The sequence below is a fragment of the Cetorhinus maximus genome, chromosome 1 (genome assembly GCF_964194155.1).
Source record: "Cetorhinus maximus chromosome 1, sCetMax3.hap1.1, whole genome shotgun sequence".
In the NCBI taxonomy this organism is placed as follows: domain Eukaryota; kingdom Metazoa; phylum Chordata; class Chondrichthyes; order Lamniformes; family Cetorhinidae; genus Cetorhinus; species Cetorhinus maximus.
Window position 1 is genome coordinate 116103505 of NC_135879.1, and position 14444 is coordinate 116117948.

The 14444-nt window shown below is 41.4% G+C and overlaps 1 protein-coding gene across 1 annotated transcript in view; it reads right to left on the reverse strand.

Annotated features, from left to right (window-relative positions):
* lgi2a (leucine-rich repeat LGI family, member 2a) overlaps positions 1-14444 on the reverse strand; it is a 73826-nt gene that overhangs the window by 41775 nt on the left and 17607 nt on the right. The window contains exons 3-5 of the mRNA XM_078545901.1: positions 13761-13832; positions 13601-13672; positions 13368-13439 (exon numbers count right to left, since the gene is read on the reverse strand). Coding sequence (XP_078402027.1) covers positions 13368-13439; positions 13601-13672; positions 13761-13832 — 216 coding nt within the window. The remainder of the gene's footprint in view (positions 1-13367; positions 13440-13600; positions 13673-13760; positions 13833-14444) is intronic.

Here is a 14444-nt window from a genome sequence, read left to right on the forward strand (position 1 = left end):
CTTGCTTCTGTTTCTGAATAAGCTCTCTGATATAACTGTTTTAATTGCAAATCATTTTTCTGTAACTCCACTAACCTCCTCGAGTTAGCAATTCCAAGCTGAATTGTCCTGTAGTCTTTTCTCCTGAACATTTTTATCAAACGGTGCCAGCTAATTGGATTTGAACACCTTATTGCCTTTGAACTACCTGCTTATCTTGTTTTTCATCTGTGTGCCTGTGATCTCATTATTACACAATCTGGAAACAATACAAGATGCTCCTTCTGTAACACATCTGTTGAAACCACTTCTACAGGCTGTTCAACTACCATAGGTATCACCCAAATCTGTGATCATTATCCAAAATAAATTGAACCCCTGCAATGGGCAATTTCTCCACTACACCAACAATAACTCCACCTGACTTCCATTTGCTATTTAAATTTATCTTCTATATTGGAATGGATTTAGCATCTCCATGAACCCCAATTATTATCACCTGCTGCTGCAATACTCCCTCTAAACAACAAATATCACTATCCCACAACATTAAGGATTGACTAGTTCCTGTGTCTCTTAAAATTTTTAAATCTTTACCTACTCCACCCTGTACACATGGAAAGACTTTCCCTTCACACACAAAGTCTTTAACGATTTCTGCAACCTGCTCCTCCGAATTGTTTTTGGTAAACTGAACACATTCCTACTTCTTTACCTATCACTGATTCTTCCTATTTTACCTGTACACAAACCATTGGTTTTTCCTGTGCCTGAACCTCAGAACCCACAGTACTTTTACATCCAAAACTTTTCTGTACCCCAATAATTCCAACAGATTTTCCCAGTAATTTCCAACACATTGACTTTGTGTGCCCCACTTTATTACAATGAAAACACCTCAATTTTCAAATGTCACTCCTACCCTCAGCACCTTCCTTTTTATTCTGAGAAAAAACTTACTGGGAATTTCCAGCTACTCCTTCTCTTCCCTGACTACCTGCCTTCCTTTCACCTTCCCACTTTCTATCATTTTCTGATTTGAAAGGGTGACGGAAAGAGGTTTAGCTCTATGAACTAACTCAATCATCAGCTATCTCTGCTGCCTGTCTTACAGTTTGAACCCTCTGTTCCTCGACATGAGTTCTCATTACTGAAGGGATTGAGTCTTTAAATTCTTCCAAAAGAATTACTTCCCTAAGAGCTGCATATGCTGTCTCTATTTTAATGCCCATATCCACCGGCCAAAATTACTTTGTTTTACTCTTTCAAACTCAATATAAGTTTTCCCTGGCTGTTTTCTCATATTCCTAAATTTCTGCCTGTATGCTTCAGGAACCAACTCATATGCACTCAAAATAGCCATTTTCATCACATCATAGTTCACCTATACTTCTTCAGTGAAGCATATGCCTCATGCGCTCTACCCACCAACTTAGACTGTAATAATAACATCTAGTACTCCTGTGGCCATTTCATCTGTTTAGCTAGCTTCTCAAATAAAATAAAGAATGCTTCAACATCTTTTTCCTCAAACTTTGGAAGAGCTTGGACAAACTTTAACCTAAAACCCAGTGGGGAGAGTTGAAGGTTTTCTCATCATCAAAACTCTCCTCAGAATCTGAGATCTCTTTTTTAAACTTCCAGTCTTTTAAGCAAGTAATGCCTTTCTCTTTCCCTTGCCTCTTTCTTTATCCTTCTCTCCTGCCTGAAATTCCAGTTCCAGCTTCCTTTCCTGCCATGCTGCTTGCTCCCTTTTAAATGCCATTTCTCTTTCCTTTGCTTCTAATTCAAGATTTTTCAGTTCCTTTGCTTGTTCAAATTCAAGCTTCTTCATTTCAAACTGAAGTCTCACTACCTCCAGCCGTGACTCACTCGTGTCAGGTATCACTTCCAACTGTAGATGCTGTGCTATACATTTAATTATATCTGCTTTCTTAGCCCCCACAGGTAACCCTGATTGTAAATTATCCAGCAACTCTGTTAAACTTATTCTTGGATACATTTTGTAACCCAACCAGAGCTATATCTTCTACTCCCAGACAAACCTTAGCCAATTGCCAAAGCCATCTTGCAGTCTCACCACTTATAAAAAGCCTCACCAACTCCTGAATTCAAAGCGCTTCTCGTACTGGTAACCTTAAGATTCACCAATTCCAAGCCAATCAAGGAATTACAAATATTATCCTGCCAAGAGTTCCCAATTGTTATGACACAGCAGTTGGTAAAGGCTGAGTTGTTTAAATCCCAGAGGGAAACTTGAACAACTGTCCTAACCTATATTTTCTATTGGTATGTTTGACATGTAGCTCTGAATGCAGAAATGAAACCACCAAGCCTCAAGAGGTTTTTTATATAAATTGAATTCAACATTTATTAATTTAACAAGAATTTAAACATATACATGTCTACAAATTACTACCATAACAACTTTTAAACCAATCCCCAAATTAATTACTTCCAGGTAAATCTTCACCAAGGCAACAATAACCCATAGACTTTAAATAAATAGACACCAGGCAAAGCACAGTTGACCCTACGAATTCAAAATGAGGTCCCTTGCAATTTGCTTCCTTTGAAGACACAGTTGTAGGACTTACAGGCTGCTTAGATCTTACATGCCTCTAACCTGCACATACAAAACTCACTTCTGTTTATACCAAGCCTTCCCTTTGAATGTATATTCTCATGGTATCACTAGGTCTTTGAACCTTGCCTCTAACAATAAAACCACTCTCATTACACCAATTTTATTAGTAATATAATCACATTTCTTGGTGTCTCCTAGCTAGGTGCAAGATTTTACTTCCTTCTTTTGAACGGTTTATTCAACAAATGCAAATGTACTCTTTACCTTCTAGCCTTACTTTTATCTACTTAACATCTCAAACTACTATACATCAAAGCACCCAGACTAGCTGGCTTTAATCCAATTGGACCCTACAAGTCCAATTTAAAAATAATTTCCAATAACATTACACGCATTCATATCTCTTCATGACAATACCAACTCTTTTGATGGGTCATAGCGTACCAATAAACACGTCAAACGCAACAGTTTCTTTACTTTCACAAAGGTTTCTTCTTGTTGCGAATTCCATGACCAATGGCGATTCTTTTTAACAAGTATAACAGTGCCAACACAGTTGATAAGTTAGGCAAGAAGCCTAACTTATCAAAAGTAAAATAAGGCAGGATCTGGCCAAGGTAGACTGGGAACAGTTACTTGTGGAGAAATCTACAGAGGAACAGTGGGGGGGTATTCAAAAAGGAAATAGTGAGGGTACAGGCTCAACAAGTTCCCTCTAGGATGATAGGAAGGAGTAACAAGCCCAGAGAACCACAGATGACCAGAGATATTCAGGTTACGATGAGAAGGAAAAGAGAGGCTTTTAGCAGGTACAAGGGAAGCAAATCAGCAGAGGAATTAATGGAGTACAGACAGTGCAGGGTGGAGCTTAAGAAAGCAAAGAGGGGATATGAGAAAGCTCTGGCTGGTAAAAGTAGGGAAAATCCCAAGATATTCAATAAGTATATCAATGGGAAGAGGATAAGCAGGGAAAGAGTAGGGCCAATAAGGGGCAATCTATGGGTGGAGCCAGAGGACATCGCTAGTGTTGAATGAATACTTCACGTCCGTCTTCACCCAAGAGAATGAGGATGGAGGTATTGAACTCGGGGAGAGAGACTGCGAGGTTCTTGAGCACATTGATAAAGGGAATGACAAGGTATTGGAGATATTGGCAGGCTTAAAAGTGGACAAATCTCCAGGTCCGGATGATTTGTGTCCCAGACTGCTGAGGGAGGCAACGGAGGGGATTGCAGGGGCTCTGACCCAAATTTTTAATTCCTCTCTGGCCACGGGGAGGTGCCAGAGGACTGGAGAACAGCTAATGTGGTTCCACTATTTAAGAAGGGTTGTAGAGATAAGCCAGGGAACTACAGGCCAGTGAGTCTCACATCAGTGGTAGGGCAACTATTGGAGAAATTTCTGAAGGAGTGTATCTATCTCCACTTGGAGAGGCAAGGTTTGATCAGGGATAGTCAGCATGGCTTTGTCAGAGGGAGGTCATGCCTAACAAATTTGATTGAATTTTTTTGAGGAGGTAAACAGGTGTGTAGATGTGAGTAGTGCAGTTGATGTAGTTTATATGGATTTCAGCAAAGCCTTTGACAAGGTCCCACATGGGAGACTTATTAAGAAGGCAAAGGCACATGGGATACAGGGTAATTTGATAAAGTGGATTCAAAATTGGCTTAGGTGTAGGAAGCAGAGGGTGATGACAGAAGGATGCTTTAGTGACTGGAAGCCAGTGTCCAGTGGTGTACCACAGGGATCTGTGTTCAGTCCCCTATTATTTGTCATTTATATAAACCACATAGATGACTTATGTGGGGGGTAAGATTAATAAGTTTGCGGATGACACAAAGATTGGCCGGGTGGTTAACAGTAAGGTTGAGTGTCTTGGGCTACAGGAAGATATAGATGGGATGGTCAAGTGGGCAGATAAGTGGCAGATGGAATTTAACCCTGAAAAGTGTGAGGTGATACACTTTGGAAGGAGTAATTTGACAAGGAAGTATTCAATGATTGGCATGGCACTAGGAAGTTCTGAGGAACAGAGGGACCTTAGCGTCTGTGTCCATAGATCTCTGAAGGCAGAGGGGCATGTTAGTGGGGTGGTGAAAAAGGCATATGGGACACTTGCCTTTATCAGTTGAGGCATAGATTACAAAAGTAGAGAGGTCATGTTGGAGTTGTATAGAACCTTGGTGAGGCCACAGCTGGAGTACTCTGTGCAGTTCTGGTCACCACATTATAGGAAGGATGTGATTGCACTGGAGGGGGTGCAGAGGAGATTCACCAGGATGTTGCCTGGGATGAAACATTTAAGTTATGAAGAGAGGTTGGATAGACTTGGGTTGTTTTCATTGGAGCAAAGAAGACTGAGGGGCGACCTGATCGAGGTGTACAAGATTATGAGGGGCATGGACAGGGTGGTTAGGGAGCAGCTGTTCCCCTTAGTTGAAGGGTCAGTCACAAGGGGGCAAAAGTTCAAGGTGAGGGGCAGGAGGTTTGGGGAGGGGGGGAGGGGGGGATGTGAGGAGAAACCTTTTTACCCAGATGGTCTGGAATGCACGGCCTAGAGAGTGGAGGAGGCGGGTTGCCTCACATCCTTTAAAAAGTACCTGGATGAGCACTTGGCACACCATAACATTCAAGGCTATGGGCCAAGTGCTGGTAAATGGGACTAGGTAGGTAAGTCAGGTGTTTCTCACGTGTCGGTGCAGACTCAATGAGCCGAAGGGCCTCTTCAGCACTATGATTCTGTGAAGCAGGTTTAGTAGTTGATCATACTCAGGAAGGATTTGAGTTTGGTTACATTGGATGGAGAGAGTGCATCTCTTATTGCCAAACTCTCTCTTTTACCGGATGCAAACCCATAATGTCTAGCCTGTGACCCAGGTAAGTAACTTCTGGTCCTTGAAAAGTGCATTTTTCCTTCTTTAGCAGTACACGGGCTTCAATGAACCTTCCTAGCACCTCCTCCATGCTGACCAAGTGCTCAGTCTCAGTTGGCCCTGTGATCGGAACATCTTCCAGGTATACTACCACTCAGGGAAGTCCTTGCAAAAGACTCTTCATTGTTCTTTGGAAGATTGCACATGCGGATGATACTCCAAAGGGTTGGCGAATGTACTGAAAAAGACCCTTGTGTGTTTACAATCACGTATTCTCTTGACGTGCTATTCAGTTCTATTTGTTGGTAGGCGTGGCTCATATCCAATTTTGTATAGGACTTGCCTCCAGCCAGCTTTGCATATAAGTCGTCTGTCCTTGGAATTCGGTACTTGTCTAGTTTTGCTGCCTTATTTACGGTCAATTTATAGTCCCCATGACAGTGTATGGTTTGTTTAGGCTTAACCACAGGAACTATGGGTGCTGCCCATTCCGAGAATTGGACCAGTTGAATGACACCCAGCTTTTCTAACCAGTACAGTTCTGCATCTTCTTCTCCTTCAATGCATAAGGCACATGTCTGGCCTTAAAAGAATGTGTTGTTGGCTCAGGATCCACATACATCTTGGCCTTCATGCCTTTTAACTTCCCTAATTCATCCTGAAATACACTGTTGTGTTTCTTTAGCAGTTCAGGAACTTCTGTTTTCAGGTGAAATATCTCAGGCCAGTCAAACTTGATCTTCTGTGACCAGTCTTGGCCTAAAAGATTGGACCCTTCTCCTGTCACTATTATCACAGGCCGCTGGGTTGTCTGTTGTCTATAAGACACTGGTACTGTGGCGATTCCCTTTACCTTTATAGATTCTCCAGCGTATGTCTTTCATTTAGCGGTTGTCCACTCCAGGTTTATTGGCTGTCCACCTTCAATAAGGTGTGCTCTCCCACCGTTGTAGTTGAGGCACCCGTATCCACCTCCATTATTGGTGGCTCCTCATTAACTTGGATTGTGACAGTGATAGGTTCGGTTTTCTTAGCGGTTACATTATACAGGGAATAAACATCAGTGTCGGCAGCTTCACGTCCTGCCACATTCTTTAATTCAATCATGTTGGTTTGCTGTTTTATAAGTTATTTCGACTTTGCCCTGCATTGCCTTACTACATGGCCTTACTACTGTGGCAGTAAAGGCAATCTGCTTCCTTGAATTTACAGATGTCTGGTCCATGATCACCTCCACATCGATAACAACTTAATCTTGAAGTTGCTACGGAAGCGTTTCTACTCAGCCTTTTCATGTTTCTCACAGTGGACATTGCCTCTCACTTTGATGCTGTGGGTCTGGTTTTTGCGCCACACTTGGCAGTAGGTTCCCATCCCACATGAAGAACGGCACCATGTTGTATGTGTTGCAAAGCCTGCGAGTCTTTCGCAGCACTTTCCATGGCGAGGAAGGTTTCTAGGATGCACTTCAAGTCTATGTCGACCTTGGTGAGTAAACGGTGCTGTATGGCATCGTCCTGAACTCTACAAACTAATCAGTCCCACAGCATCTCATTTAATGTGTCCCCGAAGTCAGTGTTCTGTCAACTGCTTAAGGTTCACTTTACAGGTTGCGATGGACTCTCCAGGGGCCCTAACTCTGGAATTAAACTTAAAATGCTGCACTATTACGGATGGCTTTGGCTGGAAGTGCTTTTTCACGAGATCCACTAATTCCTTATAGGATTTCGAATTGGGCGCGTTTGGGGCCATCAGGTTGCGAATGAGATTGTATGTTTTACTGCCACATACACTCAAAAAAATGGCTTTCTGCTTTTCCTCCATGGTAATCTCACTTGCTATAAAATAAAATCTGAGGCGCTCTACATATTGGCTCCAGGCTTCCATAGTTGCATCATAAGGATCAATTCTGCCGAAGAGTGGCATGACTGGTGAGTAGTCTTTACTTTTTCTTAAGATTCGATGTACTCACAGTAACAAGGTGAGGTGCGGTGTCGGAGATATTTGCCCCTCGTCACCAATTGTAATGACTCGATGGAGCAGACAGGTTTCAACAAGAAAGAGATAAACTTTATTACAGAGAGCTTTTCAGGTGCTATATGCTCGATCAGGACTCTCGTCAGGGAGCCCCAGCCCTCTGGATTGCCTGCACTTAGGGCTCATTGGTCAGAGCCTCATAGAACATAACGTGACCCCTGATAGACAGGAGGAGGGGCTATACTTTGTTACTACAGATTCTGTATTTCAACCTCACCTAGCTTTCTGAAACTCTGAAGAAAGTCTGATGCTTCTAATTGTTTTTGCAAGACAAACATATGGGGCGGAATTTTGTGCTCTTGCTGGTGGCATGGTTGGAGGCAGGAAGGACATGTAATTAGGCATGATACTGGAACCCTGTTGTCTTCCTCCTCTGCCAGAATTTAAATTTTGGGTGGGAAGGCCCATGGTCGATCTTCCTGCCCCACCGCCTATTGAGACCTTTAAGTGGCCAATTAATGACCACTTAAGGGCATCATCCCACTGCTGCTGTATTTCATCCAATTGCAGGCAGGCCTGTTGACATGTGGTGTGCACGACAGACAAAACTGTGTTTGTCACCTCCAGGGGTGGGGTGCTCTCGATCAACGGCACTCTGAGCAATCAAGGGATTCAACATACGGGAGAGGCCTGAAAGCAACTCCCCACCCTTGCTGCTGACCATCTTACACCCCTCTCCTAGCAATCCCCACCACAAAACCCCTCCCCACACATTACTTACCTGTGGCCTGGGTCGCTCTGCGATTCTTGAACTCCAGTAAGTATTTTTCCTGCAGCAGTCACCACCGCCCCTATGGCAATAACCTCTGATCGGCTGGCATCTTGGCAGGTGATATTTCCACCCGTGGTCATGATTCCAGGATATGGCCCGTCGCTGGCCTCGCCATTGCCCGATTGGCTTGTGGTTCAGCAGACCTTCCCAAAAAGAGGCAGTGCGGGTCACGCGACAGCTCTCCAGCCAGCAGGTGAGACCTCCAATGCCTCAACAAGATTCTGCCCGTCGTCTCAGGACCATAAGAAATACGTGGCATATTTCTACAGAGAGTGCACATACTCCAAATCATCATGTGAAGCCACATAAATTGCCTTTGTCTCCTCTGTAGTACATCCAACAAAAGGAACCCTAAACCTCCACTATCATTAACAATTCAAAGCCTTGATTTAGTCATGAAGTTGTTCCAAGCAACAAACACTAACTGCTGAGGAGTTACTTATTTATGTTCAATTTTAAAACATGATTGGAGGATTTTGATCCTTTCCTAATCCCTGACAGTAGTTAATCAATAGATAATTTCACAAAATGGTAAAGCACAACCAAACCTTGTTCCAAATGTTGATAACTAGTACTAAGATTCAACTTTAATCTAATTCTTTGACTGGTTTTAGTTCCCAAGTAGCTGGTGTTCAAAAAAAAACCTTTAAGATGTCGGGTTACTTGGGTTGAGTGGCAATTTAATAGAATGTAGAGATCTGATTAAAGATCTGAGATTGGGAAAATGGCAGCAGATACTATTGAGAATTTTAATTTTGGCACCAAGGAACCTGGAAATGAGAAGGATCCAGCAACCATGCCGCTAACTGGGAAATGTCTATTCATGGAGTCACTAACCAAACAAGTTTCATTGTCAAAGAAGCAAATTTATTTACAATATGCATAGCTTCTCCTGTGGAAATGAAGTGTACTTCGGAGCCCATTACAACGAGGCAATAGGAATGTGGCATTGCTGTTGAACTCAGCATTTCAATAACCACTATAACAAAAAAATCGCACCATTAGGATTAGTACACTGGCTACATCACATCTGATCTGCTGCCATTTTCGCTGTGAGGTATTCCCATTAGAAATGCAGCAAAAATTTAAATCGCCAATCTCACCAGTGCAGAAAAATCTGTGTCAATGGTAAAGGTCTCGTGGTGTGCCCTGTTAGTTTGACTTTCCTCCTAACCCTTCTGCACAAAAACATTGTCCTGCAAGTTGTTGCTGTGAGCTGATAATGATGCAGCAAAGGCGACGGAGCGCTGGGACCTGGGATCAACAGGATAGAGAAAGAAATAGAGGATCAGCTAAGGAGGAAATAGGGTGAATTAGAGTCAAGTCAGGTACCAAACAGAAATAGAGTGGGAAAGACTGAATTAAGAGGGAAAAATAGACCAAAAAAGAAACAAAATGTAAAATATTTTAAATTATAAATAAATTGAATCTCTTAATTTATTGCTTGTAGTAATGAGATACCAGTTTCAATTGTTCCTTTACAGGGCAAAAGTGGTTAAGTGATATTGCAGGAACAAAAAAAATCATTAAAAAGGAACTTACTCTGTTAATTGCCAGGTCTAATTTGTGTGCCAAATTTAATTGGCAATTAGAGGTACAGCGGCTCAAAACCGGCAACCTTGGGACTGAAACCATGCCAGATTTCAGACCTTGCCGGATTCTGGGTCAGCTGGTTCAGGCGATAAGATGGTTTAGGTCAAGACAGGTAAGGTAGGGGCAAGGGTCGCTCAGAGCGCAGGAATAGACTGGCATGCAAGCAGCAAAGGGGATACCAAGCAGCAAAGGGGATAACTAGCCAGGCACCACACAAATGCATCATCTTGCCAAATTGTCCCGCTAAGTTTTTTTTATTTTACTCAATTTACATCGATGCATGGCGTATCTTAAAGATGTCCAGTTTTCAGACAACTCCAGTTTTTGAACAGCCAGATTTGAAACACCTATTCTGTCCTGTGTAAATGCAACAATTTCTTGAGATTCTTTGTAATAAATCCACAAAATGCAGTTTTTATTGAAAGGATTTGCTTTTATTAGTTGCTGGTAACATCTAAGGTGCATTTTCTGGACATATCAATCTACACATTACCCCCAGTACATATGTATTTTGAATAAAGTGTTCTCCAATTGTGTTTAGACAACACCTGTATTTTTGATACTGGTGGAATTGTAGTCACTTACCTTAACCTGCAAGCTTCCCAGCAAAGGGCCACTGTTGCTCCTGAGATTCTAGGTTCCCTCTAACCGGAGGGGAGCCTTGCCTGATGTCCCTTCTGCAGAGTCTGTTTAAGTGGAATTCCCAAGCCTGGTTTTGAAGAAGAGACTAAAACTAGGATGCTTTGGTGGAGACAGTTTATTGCTGGTCATAGAGCTTACTTCTCCACTCTAACACCCTCCCCAGTGCTGGATGGCTGTTCTTTATATCCACATCTGAGTATAATTCACTAGTCAATACCCAATGCTTGTTCACCTTATTACCTTAAACTGCTGGGTATTTAACATCCATCAACAGAACCTATTAGATACTAACAGCCTGGGGGGCTCTGTGTTTGAGTCACTGTGGTGGACCTGCTTTTGAAGCTTCCTCTGGGAGCCATTTGTACAAAGTTTATTTAGGCAAAGAGCCTAGTCAATATCATGGTCACTGAATTGCTTTTTTGCCAGTTTTGGTACAAAGCTGCTTTAATGTAGTTCTCCTCTGGAGACACACTGATTTGTCAAAGACAGAGTGATAAGTATCTTAAAAGAAACTGAATCCCTCCTCGATGGTGCTCAGCAGCCCTTTTTTAATGGACTTCGTACAGCTACAGCTATAGTTGACAGTGCTGTCATGAACAATTATGGTTTCTTGCCAACAGCAGATTCTTAATTGGACAACTGTCCATCCATCCTTCCCATTTAATGAAGGGTAGACTCAGAACACTTCTCCTCATTGCCCATTTATTCTTTGGGATGCGAGAAGGGTTCCAGTACAAGGAACACCAGCAAATGTAGTCGGAGTGAAGGCTTTCCAATCTACACTGTTGCCCTTAGCCATTCCCTGTCTCTTTACTCATCCAACACCATCAAAATGTACAATAACGGGTGTTTCCTCTGACTCCTCTACATTTATAATTCCCAAGACGCTGGTATGTTATTGGAAGTGAAAGTGGTGATTCTGGGTTTACTGTACTGTTCTGAATTCCACTACACACCACTGGTTCCAGCTTATCATCTGTGAAGAAAACAGAGGGTACATTTCAGAGTCTATTAATACACTTTGCTTAAAGCCTTGCCTTTGACAGTAATAATGTGGAAAATTTTCTCACCATGTGAGAGCAGTAAGCCAAAAATCAGCAGGAAGAATTAAATTGGAACATAGCAGCTGTTTTTCCTTCCACTGTGTCCATGCCAATGCAGGCCAGCATCCTTTGTTCAAAAGTTGTTAGAGGCTTCATTGTATTGCTGTCACTACTGGTATCACTGTAGACGATCTTGTGCACACCATCTCTTTCAGCAAGAGTGACATAACCAGACATTATTGGTAGGGTACATTAACCAAGACTCTGGTACACCATGTGCAATACTAACAGACTGAAATCCCTATATATATAATGCATGAAAAAGGCTGCAGCATTATGGGGCCACCCTCTTGTTCCAAAGCGGTGGTAAGTAATCAGCTCTTTAACCACTTCAGAAATGTGAAATTTCAGCTTTGGTGGAGACATGTGCTGTGTGACCAATTTTGCACTCTGAGATTAATGAATTTATGAGGCACAAATAGAACCTTAAGAAACGACGGTGTAACTGCCAGTTTGATTGACAATGGTACAAACAGAAACGAGTGAACTTTAATAATTCCAGAAATCATGGTCTTCTGATATTCACTGTTCAATTTTTCCTATTAACCTTTAATCTGCAGCAGAGATCTGTATGCAGAAACTCAGATTAATCTAACACATTACTGAATTTTTCTGACATAGCTAAGATTGCAGTCTGTGACTTGACTCTATTTCAGGACTAGCATAATAGTGACATTTCGATATGTTTTCTAGTAAAGTTCAGATGACTTTTTTTATCACTCATCATGAAAGCATCAAGCCCTGATTTCATGTTCCCACTCTAAGTACCCCAGCACCATACTTTTCACAAATTTGCTGATCTCACTCAAAATCATATTTGATTTTAATTTAGCTCACTTACAGGTTCAACCTGTATGTTTGATTTGTTGTAAATATCCTTATGCATATAATATAGACAGCAGAGGTCACAAGAAAAACAGTCATATTAGCAGCACATTGATCTCAAGCCCATTCATCCCATTGTACATTTCCACAGGGCAGAGTAATGGAACGTTCTGTCTCTGGGTACGTTTGCCTAACATTTTGAAATATATGGTTCGTATTTAACCAACTATTACACTGGAATTTTTTGTAGCACAACCTATTGGAGCTTTGCCAGCTCAACATATTGAGTAAATCTTCCTGGTTCTTTGCCAGATTACTGAGCGTAGTGATTTACTGTAGCAAAGTACACCATCTTGAGGGGAAGACAAAACAAAAATAAACAGGGATTGCCTCCACATGGCAGATAATGGAGTGGCACTGTCGACAGCACTTTCCTACCTGAAGGAGCGAAACCAAAAACAAGAAAGGAAGAATAAGGGCCTTGTTTATTCTTTCATGGGATGTTGGCATCACTAGCAAGGCCAGCATTTGTTGCTCATCCCTATTTACCCTTGAATGGAGTGGCTTGCTAGGCCATTTCAGAGGGTAGTTAAGAGTTAAAAACATTACCATGGATCTGGAATTACAGGTAAACCTGGTCAGTTAGGGATTACAGATTTCCTTCTTTAATGGGGATTATTGAATCAGGTAGCGGTTTTTCAATGATTGCTTCATGGTCACCATTACCAAAACTAGCTTTCAATTCTAGATATTATTAATTCAATTTAAATTCCACCAGCTACCATGGTGGAATTTGAGCCCACATCCCCAGCACATCACCCTTTGCATTACCAGTCCAATGATATTACCACTATGCCACCATCTCCCTCTTAGGTTGACAAAGTGTCAAAAATAAGTGCTAATGAATAATATCGCAGGTTAAATGAAATGATTGCTGAAAAAGGTGAGAATCTTACAGTTCAATCAAGGAATCCAAATCACTGAAGACATCTCTTGGCAAGGATCCGATGCCGCTGTTAGCCAAAGAACTGAAAATAAAATAATTAACCTTAAAGCACCACCTCATTAGTTTGAATGTCTTCTGAGAAATTACTTGTTTTATAGTAAGCTCCATTCTATTGAAATATGAATTTAAAGAATTAGACTGTGTTAAAGTAATTTGACAGGTGACAAGAATACAAAAACTTACAGATGGATCAAACCTCTAAGGCCTTGAAAAGCATGTTTTGATATAGACTGAATTTTGTTGTTTTCAATGAATCTGTAGAAGTGAAGACAACTGGTTAGTTCAAATGGTTGATCAGAAATATGATGAAGGAAATATAAAGTGAAAAAAGAAAAGAACTTACAAATACTCTAGATGTGGAAGCCCAGCAAAGGCATCATCATTTATTGACGTAACTGAATTTGAATTCAGGAGTCTGAAAAAAAATCAACTCTTTTGAGGATCTTGGAGCTTTAAATTTATGTTATTAAAAATTAGCATCCAAACTAGAATTATTGGCAATAGATTTAACTTAAACTTGATACAAACAATAAATCTTGACAAATGCATCAAAGTTTTCTTTCAAAGCTGTGTAGTTTTGGGAGCAAAGCAGCCTGAGAGCTAAGGTGTGTGGAGGAATATGAGGGATTGGGGGAAAGGGGGAACAGGAACAGAAGTAGAGGCACTGGACAGATAGTCTCCATCATGGTGGTGAAGAAATCCATGAGTTCCACACAGCTGGTGTTAGAGGTGAGGGTGGAGCAGACAAGGGCAAGGGCTTTAAGGAAAAGGCTGTTAGTAAAGAAAAGGGTATCTTCAAATAGGCAAGAAAATCACCAATCACCCGTACCAAAACCCATACAGAAAATCATGAGTTAGGTCAGAACTTTAACCTGATGGATAATTTCAGAGTTACAGGCAGTTTCCATAACTTTAGAAAGTATTGTTAAAATGGTCATAATTAAAATGATCAGATTGATCACCTTTCCTAATGATAGAGTGAACATGAACTAATAGCCAAGCAAGAGAAATATAGATTGGACATTGG